The sequence below is a fragment of the Sarcophilus harrisii genome, chromosome 1, assembly GCF_902635505.1.
Source record: "Sarcophilus harrisii chromosome 1, mSarHar1.11, whole genome shotgun sequence".
NCBI classification, from domain to species: domain Eukaryota; kingdom Metazoa; phylum Chordata; class Mammalia; order Dasyuromorphia; family Dasyuridae; genus Sarcophilus; species Sarcophilus harrisii.
In genome coordinates this window covers 141,740,213-141,750,054 of record NC_045426.1, presented here as the reverse complement: position 1 = coordinate 141,750,054, position 9,842 = coordinate 141,740,213, and the positions used below count along the sequence as shown (strand labels likewise).

Sequence of the window (9,842 nt, the reverse complement as noted above, 5' to 3'; positions counted from 1 at the left end):
TCACAATTTGGTCTTTTTTTCATTTTAAGCAAACATTTCTTTCTAAATCTAGATTTAGGCAAAAGAAAATAGTTCTATTTCTCTCTCTTTCTCCTCAAGCTTAAATATAGAATTTAAAAAATCCTGTGCATTCCCTGCATCTTTCTGCTTCATTCACATCCACAACAAATCTGATCATTCTGAGGTGGTATTTTCCATAAACTACTCTGCTGAATGAAATTGAATGATAATTTTGGACACTGAAAAAGAAGTCAAAACTGACTAGCAATTTTTTGGTAGGAAACCATGATATCCCTTCTTAAATAAATCTTAAGACATCTGAATATGGCATGCAAATGATTTTTCTTCTTAGCTTTTACAACCACAACGAGGGCAAGGAAACTGAACTTTGTCCTTGCACACTAAAAATTATAGGCAATGGAGGGTACTTGGCAGTAGTCCATCAGTAGCTAGGGAAAAAAAACCCAGGCATATCACCTAGTTAACAAAAATAATTAGAATAGGAAGTTATCATCTGACTTGAAGCTGAAAACTTCTTGAATGTGTGCCTTCCCCAATTAGAACGTGAGTTCCTTGAGAAAGGAGATAGCTTGCTTTTCTATTTCTATCTCCAGTGCTTAATATATAATAAGAAGTTAATATTTTTATAGCATTTCTTTCTCCTGTAGGTGAGCTCCTCTCATGCTTATGGCTGGTTTTTCTTGCATTGCATATCATCTATGTTTCATGCCACTTCTGCAGGACACACAGCTGCCTAATTGTGGCTCTGAAACCATAAAGACTCAAGAAAGGTGTGATTTTATTGAACTGTCTCACACTGTACAGATATATTTTCAATCTCTTCTTTTTCTTGTTAAGTGCAGAAATTTTATTAATGCAAAGTAAAGGTCAAACTGGGGGCTATAGAATTTCATCTCTTTATTCTGTCAATATATTCCCCATCTTCAATATTATCTGTATTGTACAATAAAATTAAATATTAAGTTTAAAATTTATGATAGAATGAAGGAACTGAAAACCAAATCAAAAAAGGAGCTAAGGCAACCAGTTGAAGAAAAACACGAGTTAACATTTAAAATAAAATTCTGTTAGCCAATCTGCCTACACAACTTTTAATATATCTACTCTGTTAGTTAAAGGCATATAAATATATGTATATACATATATGTATATATAATATGTACACATACATAAACATATATATACATACATAATATGTGGCTAAATAGACTGTGAAAACCTTTTTAGGAATCTACTTTTGTTGCTTCTCTGTTACTTAATTTTTAGTCATACTTTAAAAAGTATAATCAATGAATTAATGCTGTTTAGGTCAGTGCTATATTGTAATTTCATTTAGGTGAAAACTTCATACTTAATTAATATTTGATTATTTGTTTTAATGGTTGATAGAGCTGGTCTTGAAGTCAAGAAAAGCTAAGTTCATGTCTCATCTCTGTATATAAATATATATATATATGCACACATGTATGTATGCATGTATGTCTTGTACATACATATGCAGGTGCATGTATATACATATAATTTTTGTGTGTGCGCACATTCATATATTGGGCAAATCATTTCAACTCTTGATGTTCTTAGCAACTGTCTTAAGAAGCTAAGTTCCAGAAAAGATGTTGCCTGATAATCTGCATTAGTAGAAGTTTCCTTACATGGGAATTCTCTCTACTAATGAAATTGCAGGACTAGTCTCTAGTGCTAACTCATATGTAATAAAGTTTTAATGAAGTAATATGTTAGGAAAATAGAAATTCTTATTAATACCCAGATGTTATTTTTTATTTTCACCCCTATGATTGAAATGGGGTTGGACTACTGGATAGAAAAAAATAGGTAACTATATACTTTATATGATGTGAGGGGTACTAGAAGGTGCCTAGATCCTAAATACTTGTCTTACTTTTTCATATTATCTTAAATTCTACTACTGAAACTTTTTTTTTTGGATCAATAAGCATTGTCTTTTTAAAGAGCAAATACCTTATGGGAAAGTGAAAACATCACTTTAATGTGAATTACAATCATAAATCCTTGGAAATCTCCTAGTCCAACCACCTCATTTTATAATTGAGGAAACTGAGGTTGAGAGGTTAATTAACCCAGTTTGATTTCTGCCTAAGAACTAGGGGAAAATGGAATTCTGAGGTAACATGATTTTTGATAAGCAAGGGACATCAAAAGGAAATGATAATTTTGGAGTAAAAGGATATCACAGGAAGGGAATAACAAGGTGAAGATTTGAGAGCAATTATCAGGTACCTTGAAGGGACTGTGCATATGGATAGAAGGAGTGAGAAGGTATTAATAAGTATATAAGATATTCAGAAAGAGAAGATGGAAGAGCATGATTAATCTTACTGTTAATCATAGTATATATATATGGAAATTTTAGGAAACTAGATTAATTTCAAATACCCTGAAGTTGGCTTATTTGTTATTTCTTTTATTTTTCCTAGAAAATGATCAAAGAAAAAATCTTTAAACTCCTCTTTAGGTACTAGGTTCTGATCAATTGAGGTTTTATTACAGTACATCCTCGATAGGATGTGGTAACAATTGGAAAGTTATTTTAAAATTTGAATGTATTTTACAGCAGCAGTTCATACATAAAGGGCAGCTCTGACCAGGTCACCTTCCTATTCAATAAATACTAGTGTTCTGATCTCCAGAATCAAATACAGAATCATTCTTGGCATTCAAAGACCTTCATAACTTGTTTCCTACCTTTCCACTCTTTTTACACCTTAGGCCTTCCTCCTTCCCTACATACCCTGAGATCCAATGACAATGACTTCCTTCCCATTTCTGTACTAGACATTCAATCTCCAGATTCTGGGCATTTTTCCAAGCTTGTAATATTCACCTAATTTTCACTTCCTGACTTTCTTCAACTTCCAGCTAAAAATTTTTTTCTTTGCAAGAAACCTTTCCTGATCCTTCTTAATACTAGTTCTCTCTAATGATTCTAATGATTCTCTCCCATTTATCCTCTATGTATCTTTTTATACAAGTTATTTTCATGTTGTTTCCCTTATTAGACTGTGAGCTCCTTTAGAGCTGTTTTTTTTTTTTTTTTTTTTTTTGCTTTCTTTATATTCTCAGCACTTAGCACAGTACCTAGCACATAGAAGGCACTTATTCAATGTTTATTGAATGATACAACTACTATACATTCATTCATTTGTATTGTCACAGGAAATAAATGAATTGTTCATGGCAGCTGGTATTCTGATTAACTCTATTTACCTTAGGAAATGATTTGAAAAAAAAAAAGAAGTTAAATATGGAGCAGTGACTTCTTGTTGTTGCCAGCTTTCAAACACAAAATGCCTTAAATATATATCTAGTGATCTATTTACTTGATACATATGTGTAGCTCATGCACTGGAAACACTTTTTGGTGAAGTCTTATACTAAAATGGAATTTTGTCTTTTACAGAATATTAGAAATGCATTGAAAAAATAATCCTCAAGAAACAAAATAAAAAACACAAAACAAAACAAAACAAAATAAAAACCCTGTCCTAGTTTTTGATTTGAATCAACCCTGTACCAAGAACCTAAGAGAAATCCTTTTTTGGGGCTGCCTTAGAAAATGGGAATTCTGGGTCCCTCAAAACTCAAAGTTGATTCACAAAGGTGCAATAGGCACTTCATAGTCATTTACCAACAAATTCCATTTTTCAAAAGTCAATTCAGCATATCCCTCACATTGAATTCTTTGGGAATAAATCACATCACATTTTTTAAGGTACACATAAAATTAAAAATTATTTTTAAGTGCTTTTTTCACCACCATGACATTTTACATTGAGTCTTAAGGCTCAAAAATGAGAGTTCAGTGTGCCTTATAAAAGCTTATAAACCTATGCTTGTTTTCTAACAGTGCTTTTATCTTCATTCTCAACTTGGGATAGAATTTCAGCTGTATAGACCTTGCTTTTTAGACACCCTGGGAAATGGACAGAAATGACCCAAAGGCTACCTGCTATATGACCCTGTTTCATTCTGTTTTTTGTCTCCTCTGTGTCATGAGTTCATGTTACACAACGTCCTCTCCCTTGAGCTCAGTTGTGCATGATGGGAAGTGACCCTAGCAAGTGAGTCTTTTTCCTGGCACGTACATACATTTTCAAACTCTGAAAGTCTAGATTTCCATTGGGGTCAGAGAAAGAAAATTTAACTTGTATTTTTCTGGAGGAAAAAAACAAAACAAAACAAAACATGCTTCCATGAGTCTGACAACATTTTTCCTTCATTTCTGAAGCACTTTTGAATAGGCTGTCCTTTCTATTCAAAACACTTTGTAATCTTAAATTCAATTACTCAGCAAAAACGAGTAATTGTTTTAAAATATTTCCTGATATTTTACAAATATAAATTTATCATCATCATTTGGGATCATTATTGATCTGTTTTTTTTCTGAGTGATTAATTCCTTAATGGAACAAAGGCATGTGACCATGTAGATGATAATTATATGGAGAATTTTTCTGGTCACAAATTTGAAGCAAGCCTGAGGACAGATAATTGAACAACTGCTGTTTTCTTCCTCTGGTATGGAATTTCATTTTTCCATCTTCTTCTTTAATGGTCTTTTGAAGAATCCAATCTGCAAAGAAAACATAAAATAGAAATACAATTTGCTATCAAGATTGGAAAATAAAAGTTAATAATAATATAAATATAATAATTACATTGTTATTATAATTGATAACATTTTGATTATATAAGTGTATTAGCATTATCATTATTAAGGCAGAATGGCATCCTAAATAGGGAACTGAAAAACAGCCACATTTCAAAAAAAAGGGAAAATTTGATAAATGAAAACTCCTTAACTATACTTACAATAGCCCTAGGTCTTTGGTGATAAAATCAGCAAACTCTTTCAAACCTTTGAAAGGTGCATCTGTCTCAGGATAGTTCTGGGTACTAACCCAGAAAGAAAACTGGGATGATGGATGGATTTTGTTTTTGGTTTTGTTTTTTAATGGGTAAAGAGTGGAAATTATAAATCCTTACAAAGGTGATGGAAAAGTAATCCAGAATTTTCTGTCCCATAAATATCCTCTGAGAAGTATTTCTTCTCGCACATACTATCTGTGTCTCTTGGGCAAGTCACTTAACTTCTAGGGCCATAGGCAACTCTTTAAGACTATAAATAACAGAGCAAATTGGGCAGCTAAATAGCACAATGGATAGAATGAGTGCCAGGCCTGGAGTCAAGAAGACTCATCTTTCTGAGTTCAAATCTGTCCTCAAACATTTAGTAGACCTTAGGCAAGTCACTTAATGCTACTTGCCTCAGTTTCCCATTTATAAAATGGACTGGAGAAGGAAATGGCAAATCATTCCAGTATCTTTGCCAAGAAAACTCCAAATGAGGTCATAAAGAGTCCAACATGATTGAAAAAAATTACTCAACAACAACAAGCAGAGCAAATGCTGACCAAGGGTTTTTCCTCACAGGAAGTTCCTTAGCTATGAATGAGATCACAGGCTTTAGTTGTTTATTGGAAATTTTCGGTATAGTAATTCACAAAAGGTTATTTATCTTTTGTACTACGTGTCAATGTACTTGCAACATCTTTCAAATTCCTGCCATACTTAGAAAATTTTGGTTGGTCAAAGATATTTTTCTACCAGCAAAATGACAAAATAAGCCTTGTACTAACATGGATAAATGTTTTGTAAGGCACTCCCCATGACTATAGTTTCTCCTCCCTTTCCATTATCCTTTTTCTTAAAGTGGAAGATAAACTTCCTAGCAACTATCTGATGGGCAGAAGACAAATTGAAGTAAGGGTATGCTAGCCAGCTCTAACAACAGCCAGGATGGGTGGAAATTGCTAAGCACCTAAATCACTTTTTTTGATGTCAGATATTCCTTAGTTACACTAATAAATAGCAACTAGTTAGTAGGCAGCAAGCAGAGAATTTGAATCCTGCCTCAGATATATACTAGTAATGTGACTCTGGATAAATCAACTCCCTCAAACTCGGTTTCTTCATCTATAAGATTGTTGTGAGGAGACAACATATAGACAAACATGCCATGTAGATACTAGATATTATTATCTCCTTGCCTATACATAAATCCAAGTGTTTAGGACAGGCAGTTTCAGGAGATTCAATCCCTCTGGTAGCTCCTGGCTTATGGAGTTCTCTCCAGACCTGAGTCAACTATATAGGCTTAGGTATAGTCTGAGCTACTAGGAAGCTACTAGCATCCCCTGGGGAACAGAGGTAATAATTATGGGACACAGAAAATTCTGCAATAATTTTTACCATCTTTGTGAGAATATTTAAATTTTTCCTAATCTCTCAACAAATCCCAGACTCCATCTCTGAGTCATCTGTGGGTAGGGGCCAGAATTAACTTTTTTGCTATGATGTGAACATGCTTGTCAAGCTATATAACATTCCTAAAGCCTTTGGTGGTTTAATCAACACCATAAACTAGCTATCTGGGCATTACAGATACAGAATTTCTATTTGTCAAATTTTCTCCTTTTTAATGAAGTTTTTTGTTAAAAATGTGACTCTACAAAAATCATTGTACAAAGTTCTCCTATTAATAATTATATTTCAAATAGAACTGGACAAGTGCCAATTTCCATTTTATTAAATCAATTAATTACTCAACAAACATTTTTTAAGCTAAATGAATCTGACTCAGTTGTAACTAGTGAGGGACAGTAAGGGCTAGATATGCCTTAAGGTGGAAGCAACATCCTAAGGGAGTTTAAGGGGTGTGCCTCCCCTGGCAGCTGTCATCCCCCCATCTTTCTTTCTAGGTCTCTTTTCAGCCATTTCCAATTTGATTGCATGTAGGCACATGTTAAGATGCCTGATGTTTTTGGAATCTAATCCCTTCTGCACCTGGCTTTGAGAAGAATTTCTGGAACATGTAGTTAGAACATATAGTTAGAAAGAGCAGTTTAGTATCTTCCTTCTTACTCCTTCCCCCCACAAATATTTGTCCCTGAGTCACTGTGAAATCCATCTCCACTTTTCCACACCCAGCACCAACATTTGGATTCTAGCAAAAGAGTCTTGGGCCTAGTAAGCTCCAAGGTGAAACACTAAGAATGTATTTTCCTCTATCAATTAAAAGTTTCAGTCTCAACAATCTTTTGGGTTTGGTTGCTGCTAAAAAATTTTAACAATTATTTATTTTAAAAAGTGTGTGTGTGTGTCTAATATACACATACACCTAAGTTTTTTTTTACAAATTTACATTTATTTTATATATTTATATATATATGTATATATGCTCACATTTTTTAAAGTTTAAACTGCTTTATTACATTTTATTAAGTCTAGATAATCAACAAAATAATTAATCAAGCAAGCCCTGATTTATAGCATTTGACAATTTTCAAGGTGTAATTATTCACACTGAAAATTTAACACTCTACTTGTGAAAACTGAACTGATTCTAACACGCTCTAATTTACCATACACTATACATTGATGTATCACATGGTCCAGTAAGATAGTATTTGTATCATGACCTCAGAGAAGTTAGATGGTAAATAATCTTCATTTTATTTTTGGCTTTTCCGGATCGGACAATGTGATGTAGCTGAAAAGACACCCTCTTTGGTGTTAGGGATTTGGATTCAAATTCTACCTGTGTTACTTAGTTTCTCTGAAATTTGGTTTCCTCCAGAATCAAATAAAGGAATCGGGCTATAAGATCTTGAATATACCTTTCAACTCTAAAGTCAATAATGCTATGATCTCAATGTAAGGTCATAAAGCAGGTTTTCCTCAGATTGTGAGGCTCTCCTTGCATTCTTCATTCTCTTCCACTGTCTTCCCCGCCCCCCCTCTCCCAGGTGACTTGAAATTCTTTTCCCTTTGACCTCTGACAAAAAGTATTCTTCCTTCTGTCAAAACTTGTTTTCAGAAATGAAATCATTCTGGAACAGTGCAAATGATTGAAAAGATTATAGGTAAAATATTCTCCCAGAAGGATTTGCATGTTTATAGAGAGCATGGCTTTATGTTAAAAGAATGTATAATCTGGATGGATTTCAGGACTATTAAGCACCTACTATGTGTCAGGCACTGTACTAGGCTCTGAGGATAAATACCAAAGAAAAAAGGCAAAGGCAGTTTCTGCCCTAAAGGAATCCACCATCCAGCTGTTGTTACTGTTATTATTGAAGTACTTCAAAGAAAAAATTTTTGAGAAAGTAAGGAGGTCTTTTGGGGTATGGGGTACCTTGACTGAACTTATTATTCAGCATGGTATTAATCCCATGTTAATTTCATTCTGGAGGGAAACTCTTGCTGGGACAATGAAACTCCATGAATGCTCCATCTCCACAGGACTTTTAGAAATTGGTTACAATCACGAGAATTACAACAGGTCTGGTTGAATTTCTGCTTTAGAGAAATTTGGAACCTGGAGAGTCAAAGATTGGTTCTAAAAGATTTGTTCTACTCCTGGATGAATGTTATAGGCTATGATGGCCATAGATTAGTACAGATCACTTGAACTTGCTCCAGACTAAGCCCACATGTCATTGAGGCCCCAAGATTCAACAAGTATGGGTGAGGGCAGGGTCCACCTGGCATGAAGACTAAGAATAATTATCTGGTTACTCTGTCTTTTATCATACCATTTCCTTCTTGAACACAGACAAATCCTTACTCAAAATGAAAGGTAGAAATCTGGAAGGGACTTTAAAAGTCATTTAGTGTAACAATTATCTTTCAGATTGAGGAAATTGTGAGCAAGGAAACACTGGCAGTGAATGCTAGACCTAAGATATAAACCCAGTATCCCGGGTACTAATATAGCTCTATTTAACTTAATTCTGCATCTCTGATATGTTAGCATGCCCTTTATGGAGGCAGTTAGGAAACATCTGAAGAACTCATCATATGCATTCAACAGGATATCTTATAAGAGACTGAGCATTCTTAGCAGCACATTGTATTTTTGTACCTGGGATCATTTTGCCTCATGAGTAGCAGACCATGTTATGAATGGTCACACTCAAATAAATATACTACCTCAGTCCTCAGTTTAAGTTATACAAACCTACTGGAACAAGCTTGTAAGCTTAACCTGAAATTAAGTCCTCTCACACTAACAGTAAACCAGGATTTGTGCACCACACTGTGGCTGATGGAGGTATTACAGAAAATCTATTAAAATAACATTTCTGATAAGAAGAGGTGACCAAAAAAAAAAAAAAAAAAAAAAAAAATTAGTCCCTGGCGTTTGTTGGAGAAAGATCAGAAATTGCATCTAATTGCTGCATCGTTTTGGAGATCCTTTTCCTTCTTTCCTACCACTTCCAAAAAGGAAGCTGTGTACCACATGAAAAATAACTTGAGTTGGAAGGGACATAGAATATTCTTTTAGAAAAACAGTAACATACCATAGACTTCCAGAATTTCAGACTGAGAATCAACCTCAGAGACTCTCTCATAATGGGGGGGGGGGAATCATAAAATAGTTACATAAACTTGGCTTTTTAAAAAAGCACATAGATTGGTAACTCTCAACATAGTTGGCTTCCTTTTTTTTTTTTTTTCTTTTTTTAAAAACATTTTTCTGAAAAAGATTCCATAGTTTTCACTAGTGCTGTCAAACTCAGATAGTAACTGGATCTCATAAAACCATGCATAAGAATTCCTGTGGCAATATATTGACTTAGAAAGCCACATATTATCATTAATTATTTTTTATTTATTTTGTTAAATATTTCTCAATTATATTTTAATCTGCTTCAGGTTCTACTTGGAAGTTGATGGCCTGTGAACACTGCCTCTTTGATTTATCTGGTCTTCTCCAG

The 9,842-nt window shown here is 33.9% G+C and overlaps 1 protein-coding gene across 1 annotated transcript in view; it reads right to left on the bottom strand.

The window, feature by feature from the left end:
* Window positions 1–903: 903 nt before the first annotated feature.
* ITGA1 (integrin subunit alpha 1) overlaps window positions 904–9,842 on the bottom strand; it is a 193,605-nt gene continuing 184,666 nt past the window's right edge. The window contains exon 29 of the mRNA XM_031964896.1: window positions 904–4,633. Within this exon, the coding sequence (XP_031820756.1) occupies window positions 4,589–4,633 (45 nt within the window). The 3' untranslated portion in view covers window positions 904–4,588. The remainder of the gene's footprint in view (window positions 4,634–9,842) is intronic.